The 22,353-nt window shown below is 47.8% G+C and overlaps 1 protein-coding gene across 3 annotated transcripts in view; it reads left to right on the plus strand.

Annotated features, from left to right (window-relative positions):
* TRAF3IP2 (TRAF3 interacting protein 2) overlaps window positions 1-22,353 on the plus strand; it is a 27,925-nt gene continuing 5,572 nt past the window's right edge. The window contains exons 1-10 of one of the 3 annotated variants that reach the window (XR_013949185.1): window positions 1-143; window positions 1,305-1,472; window positions 9,716-9,802; window positions 10,040-10,783; window positions 13,821-14,010; window positions 16,247-16,422; window positions 17,661-17,749; window positions 19,167-19,235; window positions 21,166-21,282; window positions 22,259-22,347. Coding sequence is in view for 2 of the 3 variants with exons in the window: in XM_080586878.1 (XP_080443004.1) it covers window positions 9,787-9,802; window positions 10,040-10,783; window positions 13,821-14,010; window positions 16,247-16,422; window positions 17,661-17,749; window positions 19,167-19,235; window positions 21,166-21,282 (1,401 nt within the window). In the remaining variant the exon portion in view is untranslated. Of the gene's footprint in view, window positions 144-1,058; window positions 1,473-9,715; window positions 9,803-10,039; window positions 10,784-13,820; window positions 14,011-16,246; window positions 16,423-17,660; window positions 17,750-19,166; window positions 19,236-21,165; window positions 21,283-22,258; window positions 22,348-22,353 lie in introns of those variants that run through there. The other 2 variants (XM_080586878.1, XM_080586879.1) reach the window with 2 other exon arrangements.

Genomic DNA, 22,353 nt, shown 5'->3' on the forward strand with positions numbered 1-22,353 from the left:
TAGCGTGACTTCGGATGACCCAAAAGGAGGGCTTGGTGTCCTCGGCGACGGAGGGCGGGGAAGAAGAGGAGGAAGGGGCCAGGACTATCAGCTGGAGGGCCGGGCTGAGCTCCCGATGGACAGTGGGTTTCTCTGGGAAGAAGGTAAGCCTGTGGGGGTACTCAGGCCACGGGACAACACTGCACTACCGCGGATATAATCACATTTAATGCTCAGCTTGGAGGCACCCGCTGCTCCCAGCCATTAGATTTTTCCCCCTGGAAATCTGGCAGTAGCTCTCTGACAAGAGGAAATAAGTATCTGGGTCACGGCTTCACCTCATGGCCACACATAGGGTTGGCAGGATGGTGCGCATTTGGAGGGGGGATGCCGGGCACATGGCTCCCTCCTCTGCCCCCCATGCCACGGGAAGGGCGCAGGAGCAAGAAACAGAGGCACCACCCGAGCTACAGACCTCGGGGGGCGATTTAGACATCCCTGCGTGTGCAGGCTGGCCGATCAAGCGTTAAGCTGGCGTGTGGTGGCAGCCCGTGGACGCCTGAAGGATGAAGTACTGCGCACGAGTCGCAGCCAAGACAGACTCCTCCTAGGGTAAAACTAAGAAAATGTAGGCTAAAGATCAGGAAGAGCTTCTTGGCAGGGAGGTCTGCAGAGCGGGGAGGTCAGGAAGGCGGTGTAGGCTGGGACACACAGCTGCGTCCAGCGGGAGCAGCGGGGACCGCTGCCACGAAATGGCCGGCGTGGCTCTTAAAAGCCCACCACGCCATGCTGCGAGCACCGGTCTTACTCGGCTTTCAGGAGCAGTGCGAATGCATAAGGACTTCAGCATGTATGAACAGAGCATTTCTTCTCCTTTGAGGCATGAAGGAAAACTTGGAAGTGTCTAAAAGTCAAACCTAAACAAAAAAAAAAATCAGACGAGAAATCATTTTTTTTGTTCTTTATATAGTTCTTGCAGTCATCATGTGATTTTCTTCGGTAGGCTGAATCACAGTTGGTTTAGTGTTTGGGATTGACAGTAAGTAACCGGGGATTTAAAAAAAAAGGATGACTTTTCCAGTGAGCCACATTGTTTAGGAATCATACTGGGTTTCCCCTACAGTTATTTATCTGTAGGGCTCACGCAGAGGCAGCCTGGCCTCCTACGAGAGAGGGAGAGAGACGCACACAGGCATTTGGAGAGAGTTTTTAAGCTTCAAAGTGTCTCTCCTCCGCCGCTGCTTCACTCCCCCACAGGAGGTTGCAGACGGAGGCTCTCCACTTCAGAGTTGTGATTTGCATGCCTCTTCCACTTCCTGCTACAGAGCCAGTTCTGCAGCTTACCTGGGAGAGGAAGAGAGGCTGTCGTAAAAGGAGGAAAAAAAACGGCCGAGGAGGGAGACCCGGGTGCTCGCAGAGCGAAAGAGCGCGTAGGAGACACTCCAGCCCTTTCCCCTTCTCTGGCCAGCTGAGTGAGCCTCCTCAGCCACAAGGTAAGAAGTGTTAAAGATACTGCGCTTTTCGGTCCCTGCTTGTGATTAGCTGTTGACCCACTTTTGGCTCTCCGTGGGTACACTTTCCCTCAAATTTCTCTCTTCCCTCCCTTTTTTTCCCCCTCTCTCTCATCTAATGATAGACCGAGCTTCACAGATGGTTACAACATGTTTCAGCCATTTCACTGCAGGTTTTTTTTTTTATAATCAGGAGAGTTTTGGGGTAAACACTGGAAATGGACACGCCTGGTGTTGAAATGTTGTCCTGCGTATTTACATAGCTGCCTGGCAATGCCTGTCAGCCAGGCCTGATCCCAGTCCCTCCCTGCACGGCTGTACATGCCGAAGGCGGCTTGTTCGCTGAGAGCCCTCCCCTCTCCTCTGCCCCTCTGCAGCTCTGCCACGGGGCTGGGTGCGGGCACGGGGGGCTTTGCCTTGGCCCCCACCGGGCACGGCTGCCCCCAGTGCCAGGGGCAGCTCCCAGCAGCGTCGGACAGGTCCTCAGACCTGGTACGGGAGAGGTCGGTGGAAAGCGTGAAGAAAACAGGTTTCTAGACCTGGTTCGCACAGTCCTCCACGGCGTTGGTATGGAAACGGTGGGAGTGAGCCAGCGGTATTTCTTTTTAATTAGAGTAAAATCAGCCATATAAAAATCACTCCGATTTCATCCCGTAGCCGTTTGTTTCAGGACATGGGTTTTGTGGGGCTAACATTTGCTGGGTAGAGAGAACAGCGGATCTGGGCTTATTGATCCTCCTCCACTGCCAGTTACCGAAGGACTGGAAATTCCCAGTCCCTGTAAGCCCCACGCAGGTTCAGGGCCTGGCCTGGATGCTGGAATCGTCTGCTCGTGTGGCCATCTCCCTGGGAGCGTGACAGGGAGCACAGAGCTGCGTGTGCGCTGTCTGACATGGGCAGCGATGCCCCGCAGTGACCCGAGGGTGCTCCAAGCCCCATGGCACGGGGCTGGCTCTGAGGCATCCTCCTGCTCTGCCTGAAGCAGGTTCCAGCCCTGGTGCCTCGTAAAAAAGACCTGTTGCTCCATGAGGAGATCCCAGGTGTGCCCCCACGCAGCCCCCTGCGTGCCTGGGCCACTCGCTGTCGGTCACTGTCATGCCCCCGCGCTGGGGAGGCCCCTGGGAAATGGCCAGAAGCCTTTTGGTTGGGGTCAAGGAGACAAAACTCTGTTTAAAACAGCACTGCAGTGGTCAGTTAAGGTGACAGTGTTGGGCCAGGACCCAGGCCCCCAGTGACACCTGTGGCAAGTTAAGGCTCCTGATCCCTCACCAATGCCGGTTTTTAAACGCTCATTTCTCCTGCAAGCGTGTGGGTGCCTTTAGCAATGCCGTCATCTGTGTAAGTCAGGCTTTAAGAGCTCCTGCCTGCCTGTCTTTGGCCAGGGGCTGTGCACACTGCGGGGAGGGGGGGGGGGGAATGATGCTGAAGACAGGGATGCACGGGGTGCACACAGCGGGGTCAGCTCTCCGGTGAGCACTCGCTGACACTGCCGGCTGTTGGCAAGTGTCTGCTAATTGTGCTGCAGCCTGTGATACCATCAGTCTCTGAGGTCAGCTTGCTCTTGCTGAGTGCCAGCAAAGTTTTGAAGCATAATGTGCTATTTTTTTACTCCCCCCCCCCGCCTTTAATCTTTCTAAGGAAGGAAACAAGCATGTGCAGTTATGGTGTTCGTGCCTACGAGTGCCCCTCACCACCAGCAGTGGCGTTTGAAGTTTGGCAGAGGGTACATGTCTGTGAGATATATACATTTCTGCACGTGTCATGAAAGCAAACGAGTGAGTGTGAGAAAGACTGTTATCGCACCAGCTGAGGGAGACACGTCAGGTCCCCGAGTCTTCCCCACACCCTCCCACCACCCACACACCCGGCACCCCTCACACTGCGGCACGGGGAGGGCGAGTACGTCAGCCCTGCAAAACGCCACAGATTTTCCCTTATTAGGAACCAGTCGGTCCAACATAAGGTACAAAGCTATAGGAAACCAGGCTTTCGTGGTTCCCAAGGAGATTCACTCCTCTCAGGGTGGTTCCCCCATGCAACCCCACTCAGCTACCCTAAATTCTGCCTGTCAAGAATGGTTGCGTGTCAGGATTTTCAGATATACTGGGACCATGGGATATCCCAGTTTGAGGGTTATTCAGTGCCTATGGAAGTTTTATCGGCATCAGAAATGGGTGGGAAATAACCTCCAGAAAGCAAACACGTTTTTAAGGTGCCTGTTTGTGGATGTCTAAGATCATTGCAGACATTTTCGTATTTCACAAACGTGGAAAACTGGCAAGGAATTCTACTTATATATGAGATATCTGTTTGGATCCTTTTTAAGAGTGTTGCACTTCTAATTTCTTAATACTTACTGTCTGGTGCTCCTTTTACGTGCATATCGAAGTCTACGCTCAAAGAAGTGAAAAGACGTTAGTGCTGAAAAAGAGGATGTGATGTTTGCCAAGCAGGGAGGCGTGGAAGCATGTTCTCCCGTTTTCCTGGCGTATGTAGACTTCCATGTCATGGCTGCAGGAAATATGTAAGAGCAGCCGTACAGTCAGCGTGGAAGAGGAATGTTGTTTTCATATTGTTTTTCTGCTTCTTCCAGAAGTTGTAAAAATAAACATTACCTGCCCTAGAGAGTTTAAAATCTGGGCTCAGAACGTGACACATTGCCTCGGTCTTCACTGGGGAAGGTACCCAAGGGAGAGGGGAAGCACCTGTGATGACAGCAACCCAAATTCTTCGTGGTGAAGTGAAACTCTTCAGCTTGGATTTCCTTGTCTGTGTTTATTTAAGTTATAGACCCAAAACGGTTCCCACATTTGCACTTGCTCTTCCTAAAAGGATTTGTCTCCGTTTTTTGGAGGAAAGTTTTGCCTAGCATTTCTGTAGAGAAAGCTGCGCTTGACACAGTGTACTTAAGCACTTGCACTTATGTGACCCCGTCGCAACAGCATTTGTTGCAATCTCAGTGATGTGTGCATCCTCACGACAGCTTGCAAACTCTGCATCCAATTACTCCCATCCTGCAGATGTATATCTGCAGCTCCAGAGAGCTTAAGTGATTCAGCCAAAGTACAAGGAATTATATGGAAATGAAGAAATTCCTATCAATCCCCACCCCTTGTGATCTCAGCTTTGCCTTAATCTAAATCCGTGCTATTTCAGAAATGTCATGACTGGTGAATAAAAAACCTTTCCCTTGTGAGCTGTGCAACGAGGAAGGTGAGGTTCCTTTCTCATCCTAATATTTTCTTTTTTATTAAGGTATACAAATGTATCTTTGATCAAAAGGGTAAAGATATTTTCCCCCTCTCTGGAAGTGGCGGGGAGTGCAGATACACTTGCGTTGCAGGTTTTCTCGTCTGTTTCTTCACTGACAGGACTTTCCTAATCAAAAGCAGATCGGTGGTATGTGTTTTGGGACAGTGCATCCTGACAAGCCAGGGAAGTAGATGGAATGCCTGATGGGTTTCGCAATTGGCCACAAGAAAACTGCAAAGATGGGGCCAGACCCAACACCCTTCCCCTCCCCAGCCATCCCCTTGCCTCTGCTGGACGTTTCTTAGCGGAGTTTGGCCCTTGCTTCAAACTTGGATGCTCAGGCCTGTCCCCACGGACCCGAAAAGAACTTGTTCCCCTCCATTTATGCTGTCCCTGCCGCTTCCCAGAAGTGGCCATCACCAGCAGCGTGCAGGTCACAAGGAGGACACAGCGGCTGCGAGGGCAGCAGCGGGGGCAGTCCTCCCTCGGGGCTCTCAGGCCGGAGAAAGAGAACTTCGCTGGGTCTGGGAAGCCTTGCAAAAGAGCTGGGACGTTTCTTCCCAAAAACTTGGGTCACTGCCTGGCAGGTTGCTGAGCACCCACCCAGGAATGTTTTTTGCTGAACAAACACACATCAGAGAACTGTGTGTACGAGGAGAAGAAGGAAAAGAAAGAGAATGGATGGTTTAAGGAGTTTCATCGTCATTTTTAAGAGCAGCCCAGGCCTGGCTACTCTGTCCTTTTAGGAAGGGCCTCTTCACTTTATTACAGGCAGGAATATAAGCAAAAGCTCCAGCTGGTTATCAGTAATCTCCTGCATAGTCATCGGTGCAGGGGGTATATTAAATTCTTGAAGCTTCCTGGCAATATCACAATCTGACTCGAAGCTGCAATGGCTTTGGAAATGAGGTTGGGCACGATCTACATTCTCCGGTGGTCTTAGTGCCAGAAAGGGATCAGGCTACGGGTTTCTCTGGATGTTTCAGTATGCTGAAGCATTCCTTTACCCTAATTCTTCAACACTGGGGACCTAAGCAAGTTATTTTTCTGTCCATGGCTTTACAATACTTGCAGGATAAGTCCTATAGAAAAGTCGAAGGAGACCTAATGAAATCATAGACTGTGAGGCCACGTAAAATACCGGGATAATGGGCTCAGTGCTGGTTTTTGGTTTTCCTTTTTTTTTTTTTTTTTCCTAGGAACTGAGGGGCGTCAGTGGAGCAGAAACAACGTCCTGACACACTGGTGTCAGAGGAGAAATGTTTCTGAATCATCTGTAACATTTCTAGCAGAGTGGGGATTTCTCCTGGGAATTCCAGCCCAAACACCACCACCGGCATTGCTCAAAGCATTTCGCAGGGTTAACTTATCCACGGGGCTCTCTCCACAGACAGAGCTCTGCTGTTGTAACAGCTTCCCTTTCCAAGCAGAGCTGCTGAGAGAGGAGGAGGAGGAAGTCACTTCTCCTCCTCCTTGATGGTGTGCCTGTTTTAACACCAAAGCCCTCGGCCCCTTGGTGCCTCCTACCTCAGCCCCGCAGGAGCAGGAGCTGTGCGTGGGCATCAAAGCTCAGCTTTCGATGCTCAGCTGACCTGCAGCGGGATAATATTTAAAAAGCTAGAAGTTTTTGCAGGGAAACACATAGGCGACGGAATCAGGTCTCTCTTCTGTCTGACCAGGCTATTTTTACTCAGATACTTGCAGTAGTTTTCATAATGTTTAGCTCATGTAACACAGGAAGGAGATAAGGCAGTCATTTAAATATTTAGTTGATTGAAGAGATAAAGAGTCATTTGTCCTTTTAGAGGGCCAAACTAATAGGAAATACATTTTTAAACTGTTCTGAAGTAAGCATTGTTTCTGCCTGCGTTGTGCCTAGTATTAGATTCACATAGTCTGTGCGTGACCCATTTCGCAGATAGCCAGCATTAACGATGCAACTGAAAAAAAAAGGCAAAAAACTTTGAAGGTTGTAGCCTCCAAAGGAATTTATTAACTTTTAAATCCCAGCGGACAGCTGGTCCGAATCCTGCTGAAGGCAACAGAGAGATTCCCGTTTAGTTTACTCAGTTTTGGATTGAGTTCCTGGTTTCTCAGTAGAAGTGCGTTTTGTGGTGCTAAACCAAGGGCTGTTGAATATAGAGGATCTGAACTCAAAGTGGCATGTTGGTTTGGCTATTTGAGAGACTACCAAGAAATAGCATAGTGTAACAGGCCTTGTAAATTTGTTTCTGAGAAGCCGTGTTTGGGTGTTGGCTAGCGATTATATCTAATGGTGAGATGCTCAAAGCGCGTTGCTCAAGAGGAGGAGCTGCACCCAGGCACCCCATGGCAGAGCTGGCTCTCTCTGGCCACCAGGGAGGATTTCGCACGAGGAACCCGCTCGGCGGGGCTGATGAGTGGTGGGGATAAGGGCTGGCAACACGATTTGTGCCGCTCGCCTGCGCGTCACTCAGCCCGTGAGTGGGCAGACAGAGATACCCACAGGTCAAAGCACGCCGGAGCAGGCACTCGGAGGCCAGGTGGTCTAAGGGCCAGCCTTACAGGGCCGTTCAGGTGAGCAGATACGCAAAAGGCCTCGCAGGGGGTAGGGCGGCTGGCCCTCACAGCGCTTCTGTGCGGCTGGCAGGGGGCCGTGCAGCCGCCTTGCAGCCCGGAGCACCGTGCAAACCTGGCCTCGCGCCACGCTGTCCCGCTGAGTCACGGCCCCAGGGAGGCACCCATTTCAGCTCTGATCCGGCCAGAGTTCCCAGGCTCATAGTGCCTCGTCACTGCCGCAAAGGAGAGCGCAGCACACGTCTCTGTCACGATCCCGGGCTGATAACGAGAGCTCAGAGTTTCCTCTTTCCCGTCTCACCAGTTATGAATCAGGGAACCCTGACTCAGTGAGCGGGACCGGCGACGGGGACGTGGCGCAGAGGAAAAGTGCTGTGGGCCACGGGAAAGGAAGGCTGCGTGGTGGCGATAAGCCAGCTGTCAGGATCTGAAGCCTGGGTGCTCGTGTCGGAAGGAGCTGGTTTAGGACAAGACCCTGCCTTCTCGTGCGCCAGGGTGCGGCTCTCGGAGCAGCAGCGTGCTCGCTGCGCTGGCGCAGCTCATAGCTGCTCACAGGACTTGTCTACATGGGAAAATTTGCCAGCGTAATTACCCTGCGGTAATTATCCTAGCGTAACTCTCCCCGTGGATGTGCTTATTATAAGACAGGATGTGTATTTTGAATGTATGGTAAATCTGCTGCATAGGTGGGTTTTATGTTACACGGAGGAGGAATATTTACATTGCAGCCCAGCAGCAGCAAAGCACAATTTTTATCCTACTTCCCAGAAAATGTTACACCGGGAGTTTTCGATGCCAGAGGTACTTTCAGGGGGAAATACATGTCAGTCGATCTGATCAGCGTGAACATAAAGCCTTGCTCTTGTCCTGTAGCACAGGGCACGTTCTTTGCTTTTCCAGAATAGCTGTGGGAGCCAGGATAAAGGCTGGGACACTGCCTTGTGCCTCTCCGTGAGCCTGTCCAACTGTGTCTAATACTGTGGTTATCTGAATACGTTCTTCATTTGACCTTTCTGTTCAAGCTACTGTGACTGAAGCTGGGCAAAATCCTTGGACCCCTGAAGTCTCCTCAGATGTGTTGCGATCTCGACTTTCTGTACCAGGCTTTCAAGTCAGATTCTCTTGTCAAACATTGCCATTCCCATTGCTTGAGTGCTCAGACCATTCTTCTCCAATAACACTCCTGGGATTTTGGCTTCTCCCATGTGACAGAGGGAAAACAGCTGGGGAAACGTTGAGTACCAGACTTGTTCCTCTGTACCCCGTGGCAAGGGATAAAATCTGCTGGGAGCAAGGTAACCTCCACCCCTGCACCAGAGGATGCAGATGTCCGCAGAGATCGGCAAGCTGACCTCAGATGTGCTGATACACTTCTGTGCCACAGTCTGGGGAGGCAGGGGCTCGGGTATGGGAAGCAGCACGGCTGCATCAGCACCCTGCCCCGCTGTGCTTCAGCCTCGATTGCCTCCAGCTCAGGAGGAAGCTCGCCCTTTGGTTTGGGACCGGGGGTGGCTTCCAGTTCCTGCCCGAGCTCGGTTACCATTTGCTTGAGCCTCTTCCCACCACAGCACCCTGTGGCTTACGGATGTGGATATGAATAATGAACACTGCACCCAAAGCTTCTGCTTCTGCTTCTGCACCTCCACAGTCCAGCAATGTTTTGGTCCAGCATAAAACCAATGCTCTGTGCAAGCCTGCAGCAAGGCTTGTGCTTCTCATCCCAAAGGGTGGTACAACGAGAGCATGTCATTCACCCGTCACTGCTGCTGTCATTCTGGAGCAGAGGCATCTGTCATCAAGGATCGTTTGGTTAGACCAAATTTACTGACAGCACCTCCGAAAGGAAGGCATGATTTTGATGTCTGGAGCAGAAGCCAATTCCGAAGAAAGGGAAAAAATAATCCAAACAGTAACTAAAGTTTCTAAATTGTCTTATAATTCTCAATAACTTCAAATAACAACCGTGCAATAACAGCATGGATGAACTGGTTTGATAAAACAAGCAGCAACACTTGGAAGCTAGCTTTGGAATTGAAATTACTCAGCTAGGTGTGCGGTGAAGTTTAGATCCAAGGAATCGGTATGAAGGCATTATTACAAGGGCTGGAGTAAAATATTGCAAATGATTGTATTCCCTAGAATATGCCTGAGCATACAAATCTCCAGATTTATACAGCCTGCCTTTCTGTCAGGTGCAGAAATTACCTATGAGAGACAGTTCGTGTGCTTCTTTTTTCCCCAGTCTCAGCAGGAACAGTAAGTTCCAGAAATCCCATAAAAGTGTCTGTTTTGCGAAATGCAATTTCCAGAACTCTAACCAGTATTTCTTTTCCAGTCTCTGAGATGGAGTTATTTTGGGATTATTGCCTGTGTGAAACTGTACCATGTTCACAAGAGTACTTTCTCTTGTTTTCCAGTTTGCTGGAAAATTCTGGCCTTGCGCTAAGGCAGTCGACTCTCATTTCTGGTGTGACCACAGAACCTGGAAATGGCCTCCGTGTCAGGTAAGTCCAAGTTATAAATCTGCACTAGCCACACTCCAGCTAACCCTCCACTGTCTTGCTTTGCCAAAATTCAGCCAGACCTTTCTTGCTGTTTTCGCCCTGTCTTTTTAAAACATGTAAATATAAAGAATGCACATTGCTCTTCAGTATTCCAGCTCACCATCACCGAGTGATGACTGGCAATAGGCACTGGTCTGTCTGGCTGTCAGCCTAGTGTTTCTTCTTCCACTTTTTCAGGCACTTTTGTGAGCCGAAGCATACCAGTGGAAGTCGATGAATCCATGTCGTGGTCCCCATTTCCTGAAGGTGTCTTGGAAGAGGCTTCACAGCCTTCTGGCGAGGATGTGGAGGATGAGGAGCCTCAGAGACGATGTGCTGCTCGAACACCTGTGGCTGATCCGTCGTGCCTCTGCAGAGCACCAGCACATCACCAGCTGCCCGCGGAGCCAGACAGCAGGCTGTGGTCAAAATACACCTATCCTGATGGAGATGGGCGCTTCTGTTCCTCTGGTGAATCAATAGCTGAAGTATTTCACCCCAAGATGCATCTTTTAGCTATGGACAAATCAGGCGTGCAGCCAAGACCACAGCTTTCAGCTGACACTGGGCACAATTCCAGTAAGTCGGAGCAGAGCTTGTCTGATGCTCCCGAGCCCTCACCGGAGGAGAGCAACAAAGGGAGTTCACGGTCACAGCAGCCCTCGGGAAGCAGACCCCCAGCTGAGCCGGCGACGGTGGACACGGGGTACAACTCCCAGTCACGAGACGTGATGGGCATCAGGCACCTGGAGCCCCCCTTACCGCTCGTGTCCGTGCTGAACCCCCAGGACCTCCCAGGACCGCTGATCTCCAGGGAGTTTTTTGGACCTGAGCACCAGCAGTACCCCGTGTGCCAGCACTTGCCCCATCCCAACGCTTCCCCGCAAGCCCACGGCTGCTTTGGGCACCGCTGCCCGGCAGAGCAGCACCTGCAGAGCCCATGTGAGTAGCACTGCTCACCCCAAGGCAGGTTTTCCGGGGGCATCACAGCCATCGTTCACTAAGCTGGCATTTTCCTACTGTGCTTCCTTTGCAGCATGCAATTATTAATATTTGTAAACAATTACTTGCAGTTGACTTTATATTTCCAGGTTTTAGGGTTGTGCAGACGGATTCTCTGATGCAGAGCCTCTGAGCCAGAGAGAAAGTTAAAGAGCTCACAGTTGCTCATCAAATAAAGGCTAATGATTTTGCCTAGAAACTAGCCTTTGTCAGTCATGCTGAGCATACGCAGCCTTCTCCCTGCTGTTATTTCATATTCTAGTCATTTCCTTCCTCCTTGCATCAGTCATTCAGCAGCCTCCTATACCGACTTAATTCCTGTTGTTTTCATAGATTTCCTTGCTCCCACTTGGATCCCCGAGGTTGAGAATTTCCTGCCAGAGTCAGGATGGGTGCTTACCCTTGGTCTCTTTAAACAGTATCTACCAGCGTTATGACCAAACTAATCCATGTGTTTTATTTCTGTATGAAAAGAGCACGACATCCATCAACCTCATTTTTTCTGTTGTCAGCTGAAATGGAAGCTCATTACTTAAAATGGACCCCTCTCAGCTGCTGGCGATTGTATCACTGAATGCTGATGTGACCCAGTCAATATGGGTGTTTTGGCTCTCGGAGACTATGGCGCAGTTTACAGGCTGCTATTAATTAGTATTCCTTTTCAGTCTGCGAGATTTTTATCTGTTATGAAGTGAGCTTTGAACATTCAACAGCAATATCATTGTTTTAATACAATTTATATTACATTAGACACAGGAGACCCCAACCAGTTTGGAGCTCGCTTTGTAATAAAAAGCTGAAGGCCCGTTCTGATAACCCTTTTTTCTTAACCTTCTGTTGACTCCACAGCATTTATATTACATTTGTTTAAAGAGTTTTCTCATTCCAGCGATGTCAGAGCGTCAGAGCTGCAGTTTTCACCTCTGGTCTTGGGGCTTTGTGATGGGGAAGGGGCTAGAGATGGACTTCCATCAATGACTGGGGGTGAACATTTGCACAATGTCCCGTGCTTTTCTGCACGTACCTTCTCGTTTCAGTTTAGCTTGAAGCAGATGAAGAGCTGGTTGCACAATACCTCTCACTGTTTACCTCCTCCACATGTGGGCATCGTGAGAAACAGGACAGTTACTGAACCAGGCCACTTTATATCAAAGCAGGGGCTCTGAAAGGCTTTCTTTAGAAAAATCGCTGGTGTTTCAACCATATCCAGAGGGCAAAAAGGATAAAATAAACTCAGATGGCTGGAGCAGATTTGGTCAGGACCAAGAAGCTGGCAACTGTACGCCTGTTTCTCACATGCCTGGTACAGCATAAATCACCTCCTGACAGCTCCTTGTGTTTCAGATAATGGCTGGGCAGTGGCAGCCCACAACAAAGCCGTGCAGTTTGTGTGTCGCAACGCGCCTCTCCGGGCACTAGCAACAGCGTGCATCATGCCCCTAAGCTCTCAGCTGGTTCTGAACACCTGCTATTTGTGACACGACAGCAAAACTACTTCTGAAGTCAAAGAAATCCTCGCAGCAGTGCTGGGTAACCAGGGAGCACTAGTTCAGATATTCATATACGAGAGCTGTTTGTGTGTGAGGCCGCGCGTGCTTCACCACACTGAGCTTTGAGCAGCAGTGGTTGCAGCCATTAAAACACTGCAGCATCAGAGGGAGCCGAGGGAAGCTGGTGAAACTCACACCGGGCTCCTCACCTGTAAACGAACTGAATCTCTCAGAGCCTTAACAGCTTTCCCGAGGCTGGTCATGAGGAACCTATGAGAAGCTCATAATTACTTTCATTTTTTTGTTCTCCCAGCCTCTTTCACCCTGGCCTGTTACAAACAGTTAAGAGTGGGGTGGGAATATCTCCAAATACAATCGCAAGAAATAAGATGTCGCCGACTCACAGTTCCATCAGAAACCTCTGTAATTGCGGGGTTGGTTTTAAAGTACTGGCTCCTGGAGTTGGATGATTTCCTTTGTTTTCTTTGTTGTTTCCTCTTTTTTTTTAAACCTTAGTCCTCATGGCTGATAGGAAAAGGAAAGCATGACACCAAAATAGCAAAAAGGATTTAAAAAAAAACAATCTAGAGGGGAAAAAAGAGTGTTTGAGCACTGCAGCCTTCTGAGCCAGCTCATAACACCATAATCATGCAGTGCTAATAAGCCCTGCCAGGCTGGACTTTGATCTGCACACAGCAGCTTGAAAGTGTGCAGAGCTGCTGCCTAATGAAAACTGCAAGCAGAAAGACTGAAAAAAATATATAGTTTTCCCCATTTGGGAAACAAACAGCTTACATTGCTTTCTCTTTCAATTTATGCCAACAGTTCCACTGTACATTAGTTATTAAACAGCATTACGTGTACCCAGCCAGCAACAGTCAGACTTTTCAGAATTGCTTGAGCAAAATTGTTACTTTGGGTTTCCCCTGCAGTCTCCTGGATGGCAACTGGACCAGCAGCAAGACCTTAAAAGGTCAGCTAGGCAGAAAATTTGTGCAGAGTGAAATAACAAACCGAGAGATTATTTTTTCTCCTTTCATTTAGAATAATCACAGTCTGTTTAGCCTTAGTGTTGCAAACTGATTTGTTCCAGGATTTTGCATCTGCTTTCATGAGAATGTTGGGATGATTCATTTTCTCAAGTTATTGCCAAAAAGAAATTAAAAAAATAAAAAACGCATCCAACACTGAGGCATGTTAAGTGCAGGGACAAAGCAGCCCTGAGTATTTAACTGTCAGTTGTCCCAGTAGTGCAGCCCACAGCAGGGATCTGAACCATGTCATACGTGAAAGGGAAACAGGAAACCAGACCATAAAATGTTCCTTAATCTCGCTTCTTTCAGACTCAGTTACCTGCAAATGCTTCCAAACTGCTCGGTTTCCCTAGAAATGAAGGAGGACGTGCCTGGAAAGGAATAAACACAAACTGATACAAAAATGTGTTGGCTGAAATGATAGCTGCTGCCTTTATTTTCTCACCTTCCCAGATGGCAGAGCTCCTTACCAGCATTTTGCACATACGTCGCAGCCACTTCCTCCCGTTCCTGGACCCTGCGTGAGGGTTATCCGCCCGGCCCAGCAGGTCATCCCAAACTGCTCAAACCTTCGTGCTCCCCAGGGCGCTGGAGACCGACCACCCCAGAGGCTGTGCTCCTCCCCTGGTCCTCCTCGGTTCCTGTAAGTATGCCTCCAGGGGTTTGAAGCTCCTCTAATCTCATTCTGTGGGTTTTTAACTGGTAATTCTGAAGCCTTGTAATGTTAGCATGCCCGGGCTGCAGGGGTAGGGGTTCAAGATGCTGGGCAGTTTTCTTTATTTGCTGTTTTACGTGCAGCAGGGACCTGACCTTACCCTGAAGAGTTTCAAAGCCGGTTACCCGATATGTTGTTACAGCGCACCCTGAAACTCATGCATTAAGGAAGAAAAACACTTGAAAGTTAAAGAGATGGGGCTGATGAGTTAAAAAGGGGCTGAAAATGTTTCATTTGAAACTTTAGAGCTCTCCTGCTCGAGTGCAAAGGTCAATCTGGCGACTCGCTGCAGTCTTCAGCTTTATGGTGTACCAGCCTGGGCTGCCTCAGGCATTGGCTTTCAGCAATTTCCTTCTTATCTCTTCCGTAGTGCAGAGAAAAATGGAGAAAATCTTGTCTGTCACTGATATATCTCTCCATTGCATTTTGCAGCGTTTTCTATGATTTCTCATGTAGTAATAAAGCACATCTTGTCTACCACTTTTCATCTGGGTTTTTTTGACTGTTTTTCAAATATTAATTTACCGTGCCTCCTATCTCCCTCCCAGTGTAAGTGCATCATTAACAAACGGGAAATATCATCTATGCAAGGTTTTCTGCAGACCCGGCTGCCTGAAGTAAAATTGAAGCTGTAGGTAGTTAGCACATCTGAAAAGCAGGCTGCTCTTATTTAAGTGACAACATACATTAAAGGTGCTAAACTTACAGGCATCCCTGTTTGAAAACGTCCACTTACGTGACATGGTCGTGGCAGAAAACCAAGAGAACAGGCAGGATAAAGCAGGATGGACAGCGTGACATTATGATAAGTCAGTAACAGCAGCAGAGGTAATTGCGCTAAAGAGTTTGTATGAAAATGCAGAAACACTGAGGAACAGCAGGTATCCTATGCGTTAGTAAAATTTAAAAAGACTCCTAATTTTTGGCATATTTGTTACATAAGGTAAAGTTTCGGGAAGATCTGTAAATTAACTACAGGGTCATTTTGTGGCCTTTGATGAGGTGTATGTTGCTTTTCTTGGTACTTCCTTCTGCTAAAAGGAATCCACAATACCCTCTCTCTGTCTTGTGGCTACGTTGCTGGTGTCTGCGTGCTGATTCCAGGAACGGCAGTTATATGTTGGTAATATTTGCCTATAGAGGGTTTTGTAACAGAAAACATCTGTACCAAAATGAATAAACCAAATCTTAATGTGACAACAGAAAACATGCTGTGCCCAGACTGTCATCATTCATTTAAGGAAGGCAAAGAAAAAAAAAGAGAGTGGGCTTGATTGACTAAATATCACTGCTCTGTGGGGAAAAGCCCTCAGAGAAACCTAACACTCATCCAACAGATTCAGCCCAGCAGATTCAAATTACACCTCATGTAAAAATCTGTGTAGATTCTCTTTCCTAATGACTTCAACTGTGAACCCAAAGCATGGTAGGATAAGAACTGCTAAGCTTCCTGTAATCACCCCTTTCTCTCTGTTTGTTACAGTAGAGCAGATATTAGGCAAGATTGCTGCAGGTCCAGAGCACAGATTCCTAACATGACAAATCCTCGTTGGGTCTGCTGTTGCTGGTTAAGAAGTTGAACTTATCCCTTTTGAAAAACTTCGAGTTCTGTCCAAAACTGGAGGTACTCCGAGCTGTACCACAGCTGGAACTGGAGTGCTCTGTACCCAAATTTTCCTGCTCCCCACCTAGCATCGTGTCTCCTGTGCAGCACAGGACATCCTGAAAGCTGTGGTGCCATGAACATGACTTGAGTTGTCACGAAGCACCCTGTAGATAATGGGAAGAGGTTGCACAAGTGCCATTCTGCTCTGGTATGTGTGCAACAACATCCATGGCACGGCATTATTTCTTGCTCGGAAATGCTCTTTGCTTCTGTTAATTGCAAACTGAGCAGCTTTCAGCTACGAGGTACATTTACTTCCTGTGGCTAATGTTGCATCTGCAATAAACTGTGTCTTGTGGTAGACTGTCACCAAGGTATCAAGAGGGCTCAGATCAAAAGATGCTGTAGTAACTAAGTACAAATGCCAAGTCTATCATTTCTACAAGAACTTTTCTTAGGTAATATGCAGACAAAGTTGTCAGTTTGTTATTAAAAAGAAAAACCTGAATTTTACCTGAAAAGAAGTATTTTTAAATCCTCGCTTGCTTTTCTTTGTAGAAACCAGATCTACAACCAGCTACCTCATGGTCAGCTACCCCCCAAGGCATGTGGCCCGGATGAAGCATGCTGTTGTCCTTCTGACAATTTTCCATCTCCAGCTGCTGTCCCAAGACCTCTGAGTAACCCTGCAGCCAAGGGAACTCTGAGAACCAGCAATTTGCCGGAGGAGTTGCGTAAGTGGTTAGCAAATTTGTTCTGTGCGAGATTTTACAGAGCAGCTTCACAGCCTTAGGTGGGAAAGCTCGGGGGACGAAGTGGGGGTAGCAACATTAAGACACAAAGACAAGAAGAAAGGAAAACACTGGATGTCATCACATCTGTAGGGTGTGAGCATTCGTGTTTGGTGGAATGGAATTATTCCCTTGAATTCTGAAAACATAATTGTCATTAATTGCTTGTTATTTTGTTTACTGAAAATAAATACCGTTTAGATTGTTTTCATGACTTCTTGCTAAACAGGATGTCCCTCTGAGGCAGGAGGCACTGAGGCTTACAGTAAAAGACTAATAACAAACAAAGCCTTAGGGATAAAGTGTTTCTGCCTGTCCCAAACCAGACAAAAATGTGAAGTCTCGACCTCAGTTTCTCCCTGACCTGGTGAGTAGAGACGACTTTGGGTCAGAAGCTCACGGTGAGGGCCGAGGGCATCATGAGCACCCGCTGAGCTTCTTTCCTTGCCACCAGCCCCTGAGACACTTTCACTCTTCGGCTTTTCTGGGAAAGTCAAGTCTCAGAAAAGCTGGCTTCCTTCTTAATGCCACACTGGCCGGCCAGTGAGATATGCCATTGCTAAGATCCCTCCACATCTCTCCTGAGGTTTCAGTTTTTCCTTTAGTCTCCATTTTTTCACATGACCTTTCAAAGCCCCACATGACAACTTTCTGGTTTGAAAGACTGAGTTATGACCCTGGAAACCACTCTTGTATAAGCCCTACTTTATCAGTGTGTCCTAGATAAAGGAATTACTGGATAATGTTGTGTCATTTTTGATACCCATGCAGCTGGTTTACCTTGACCACATGGTTCTTTAATGTGTAAGAAAACTCCTTCGACGTCGGTGAGAGCAGCTGAAGACATTGCTGTCCTCAGCCTTCCATCCTGCCCTGCACAGGAGCTTGTTGCTGCTGTAAGGGGAGGCTGTGCAGCACCTGTGTGGGCTCCTCCAGCTCTCAGCTGGGTCAGTGAGGTTTTGGGGAGGCTGGCTGCACCTGGGGCTAGGTGGCACGAGCTCTGGGTGAGGGCCCAACCTCACATATGCCAAAGGGATGGGGAAAAAAGAAGCTTGATTTGTAAATTTGTTTTGTAAACAATTTAGAGGCACATATGTGGGCAGAACCCGCAGCACAGCAGAAATGGAGGCCCTCGCACAGTGTATTTTAAATGCTTTGCATGTTCATATGGACTCTTTTAGGCAAGGTCTTTATAACCTATTCCGTGGACACAGCGGTGGAGGTCATGAAATTTGTGAACTTCCTGCTTGTAAATGGATTTCAAACTGCTGTAAGTATTCCTTCCGGAGAAAATTACTTTCAACCAGGGAAGAAAAGAGACACGTTTTAAAAAAAAAAGCAGAGGGCATACATGGTGCATTTAAATGCTTTGCTGTTTATCGCTGTAGTTTGTAGATTAAGGAGGCTACAAATGGAATGAAATGGCCTCGGTTTTAAAAGCTGTAACTTAAATGATTAGCCATTTCATTTGCCCCTATTTTAACTGAATTTTATACTTTGAATTGTGTTTTAATAATGACCCTGGAAAATTCCATTTAGTGACACCAGATACCAGACGGGCAATAATATGAGTTTTTGTGAGCTATTCCATTAACGTTGTCTCATATTTGGTCTGTAATACCAATATTAAAAAAGGTCAATTTTCACATTCATCCCATCCGAGCTTCTTTTCTGAGAAGGTATTACATCGTTGGTTCTTCAAATGTGAATACCTTTCTGCTAAATACTGATCTAAAATCAGTGTATTTCACACAGCTTAATGAAACAGTCCATCTCATGGTTTCATTTGCTTTGTTATACCTTTGAAAGGAATTCAAAAATCACTGGCCTGAAAAGGCCTGTGTCCTACTGTCTAATCCCATAAACCATCCAGATTTTCATTTAACTTCTCGTGAGCTTGCTTCATCGTAACTACCCCCTCTAAGGGACCCGTCCACAGAGACTCTAGGATTCAGCATTCGTCAAAATCTTGATTCATATTTTCTTATTTCAAGCCCATATGCTATCTGACCCCTCAACCTTTACTCTGGCTTCAGTTCAGGAAAGCATTTAAGCAAGTGGCTGTCGTTAAATTGAATGAGACTCAGTGGGGGTTTTGTCCATGCTTATTTATCTTCATGAATCAAAGACTTTTTCCAGAGACTGAAATTATATTTCTCCCCAGCAGTTCTGTACTATGACCAATTCATAAGAAAGCTCAGGGCGTCATGGAGGTACAGAGTAGAATGCTCATTAATAGCACTTCTGCTGGACAGGCAATTCTTGGTGCATGCTAAAGGAAAAAATAAATACAGCAAAATAGCCCCCAAACAGGGAAACAAATGTGTTCTCTGCTTTTAAAAAGAAAAAAGAAAGAGAGACTTGAGAGTGGAACACAATTCTTCTATCAAAAGCTTGGAGAAGTTAATAATTACTCCATTGGTCACAGTCCTTGATTGTCAGCTCCGGGGCTCACTGAGTTTGCAGGGAGCGAGTGGTGATGGCTGCATTCAGCGCTGGCAAGTCCTCCATCTCTCTGCTCAGTCTGAAGTCTGGATTGCTGCATCCAGTGCCAGTGACCTGCCTGACTTCCCAGCGCACGCTCTGAAAATTGAATGTGATGTAAAGCTAAAACCTGACACTCGGAATATATCCTTGCAGCCAGAAGGGCGTAAGGATGCTCACCACAGACTTTCATTCTCTTACAGATTGATATATTCGAGGACACGGTGCGAGGTATTGACATCATAAAGTGGATGGAACGCTACCTAGGTGATGTATGTAAAGGCAATTTAACCTTGTTCACAGCAGAGGTGACCTGAGGAAAATGGCTGAATTATTCTAATAGTAACAGGAGCAGCATCAGAATGCATGATCCTACTATGCCCTTTCCTGCCCCTACTGGAATAGCAGAGGCCTGTGATAGAAAGCACGGGCAAATCTCACTTGCTTCCGCTTCTTATGGTCTCAAAACTCTTTAGGAAATGAAGTGCTAATCCTGGCATTCCTGACAAATTCTAGCGCTGGCTGTTAGATTCAGCCTGAAGCTGCCATTGGACAAGTTGTTCCTCTGTCTCATTTTTAAGCAGTGTGTTTTACCCATGCATGAATATAATTTTATCTGGCCTCTGACTCACTCCAGGCAGATCTCCATGGCTTGGGAACAGGATGACAAAGTGGTGGGCTTTCCCCAACCCGAGCAAAGCAGCTCAAGCTCCCCAACACAGCACTACACAGGTTTCCTAAAGGTGGTCCAGCAGGACACCTTAGCTCCAGCGCATTACCACGCAGGCCTGGTGCTACTGCGTGCACAGCCAGCCTGGGGCCTCTGCTGTGGCAATGCAGTCATGCATTTTGGGGTTTTCATCAGGACAAATTAGGCTTGGACTCACCGTGTATAATTGAGGTATTGAAACTAGAAGCCACAGTGAATTTGCTTTCGCCAAGAACATCATTAACACTTAAAATACAAACGGGCAGAACTCCCTAGGGACTCCTGCACAGTCAGTAGGAGAGCCTGATATGTGCAGAGAGCAATTCCCCCCTTGCACATAAGGATCCTTCTCTGGCTGCCCCCCTGGAGACGTCTGTTTTCCTCTACTGCCTGTGGAGGCAGTTTCTGACTTCTAAACCTTTACACATGTGAGCAAGAAAGGACTGCTTGGACACAAGCAGGGGGATGTGTGCAATCAGGCATGTCTCTGCAAACCCTCAACATCTGTAAATGCTTACATGCACATCAGGCAGAAGCAAAAGTAATTCTGGAGTATGTTAAGTCAGTGCAAGGGATAATGGTTCTTTACCGTATTTGACCCTGTGGTGGGGCAAATTCCCTTGATATTGCACAGAAGGAAAGAGTTAATTAGGTGCCAGGCTGACTATGAGCCACATACTTGGAAGCCTTACACAGCCTGATGTGGCGGGGATAAAAGACAGGCCCTAGATAAACAAAAGTAGGAGGCTTTCATCTGCGAACCTCTTCACTGGCCCACCACTAAGAGGAGAGAGATTTCCCAGATATGAAGGACGGCCTCTCTGTGAAAACCTGAGGTCAGTGAGCCTGGGATTAAACAGGTCACGGTGGGACCCGGGCTGTCCCAGAAGGGTGAGGAGCACTGCTTTCAGCCCACCGCAGCAAGGTGGCACAGAGCCACCAGGTACCCCTAAACCTGCCCAGGCTGTCTGACACAGCCCAGCTCCCTGCACAGTCACCTCTCTGCGCGCCTCATGCTAAGGATCAGCAAGAGAAGTTCCTCTTTCTGCTGCCAAAAGCCCTAGGTGTAGTTTCCACGGAAAACTACCTTTAGTGGCTTTGTGTATAAAAAGCCATAGATGGTTAAAAAGATGCACTTTTCCATAAGCTGTTGGAAAACATTTAGGCCTGAATTTGAGGATAACTTTTCTGTGTATGTACATACGCACTCCACGCTGATAAAAAAGTAGCTTTTTATTACAGGGATTCCAACTGTAAACTGGAAGCTGCTAATATATCTCTTGACATTTAGATTTTCTATATAATGCGATCTCGAGAAATAAAGAGGACGAGTGTACGAGTTCTCCTGTATTTCCTGCCAGAATGAATGAGATCCTCTCTCGTTTGCCAAGAACATAAAGATCACTTAAAACACAAACTGGCAGATTTCCGATCTGCCTCTACCAAACACACGGCATTTCCCAATTTCATAAAAGTGCTTTTCTCCCTAACAGAAGACGGTGATGATAATCATAGCAATCAGTCCAAAATACAAACAGGATGTGGAAGGGGCTGAATCCCAGCTGGACAGGGATGAACACGGCTTACATACTAAATACATCCACAGGATGGTAAGCAAGGACATGCATTTACTGTTTTACAAAGACTCTGTCTCTTCTTCTCAAAAGACAAATCTGTCTCCAAATGGCAGGTTCTTTGCTTTGTTTTCGCTAATCCCCATAGTTAAACACCCCCCTTTGGAATTCATTAATCCTCCCTCTCATCAGCTCCGTATGCTCATTAACATCTGCTAAGAGGTTCAAGAAAGAAAAATCCTATTAAACGTGCTCATCTTATTCTTCCATATTCTTTATTGTTCTATGTATATTTCCTCCTGCACCTTCTCAAGCCCACGTTGCTCTATCATACGGCCCTGAGCACAATCTTACCTAATGCTGCCTGACCTTCCTCCCCGTAAGGTCTTTCCTCGGGCAGCAGTAAAGCTGGCTAAAACATGAAATTGCAAAGCAAAGGCCAGAGCTGCAAAGGGGGGGCCCTGGGGGCACAGGGTGGCAGGGGGACAGTGTGGGGCTCAGAGGCCCATCTCTGCAGTCTGCCACAGGACGGATGTTTAGTTCAGCAGAGCTCACAGAGCCGTGAAATTCATCCTTTCTCCCTGGGTTCACAGTCTGCCTCCTTTCTCACCCTATAACTGGTCTGATCCCCCCGTTTGATGCTGCAGTCATACTTGTGAGAAGCTGGCACCCAGGGGTGAGCTCTCAGCAGCATTTTGCTCACCTCTCTACCCCCGGGAGCCTGTGACTCATTCAGTCGGTGTCCTGGGGACACAGGGGACGAGCTGAGCCCCAGCTCAGACATGGAACAGGGACACAGGGGACAGGCTGGGACCTAGCTTGGACGCAGAGCTCGCCTCCAGCTGCAATCTTTCACCCCATTGGAGCCTGAACAGGGGCCTTGAGTCAAGCTTCATTGGTTCTAGAGGGATTTCATGGGACTTCCAACTGCAGCTAAAACCACAATAATTTCATACCACAGAACTAAATGCTTAAGAAATGTTGACGGATCTTTCCTGTATCCTTTCTGTAGTAAAGAAGAATCAGATTAAGTGGCCAAACAAAACGATACCCAGAGTCCAGCAGCAATAGATCAAATCACTTAACAGAAGAGCAGTTTAAGTAAGC

This window comes from Anser brachyrhynchus (assembly GCF_964034855.1).
Source record: "Anser brachyrhynchus genome assembly, chromosome: 3".
Lineage (NCBI taxonomy): Eukaryota > Metazoa > Chordata > Aves > Anseriformes > Anatidae > Anser > Anser brachyrhynchus.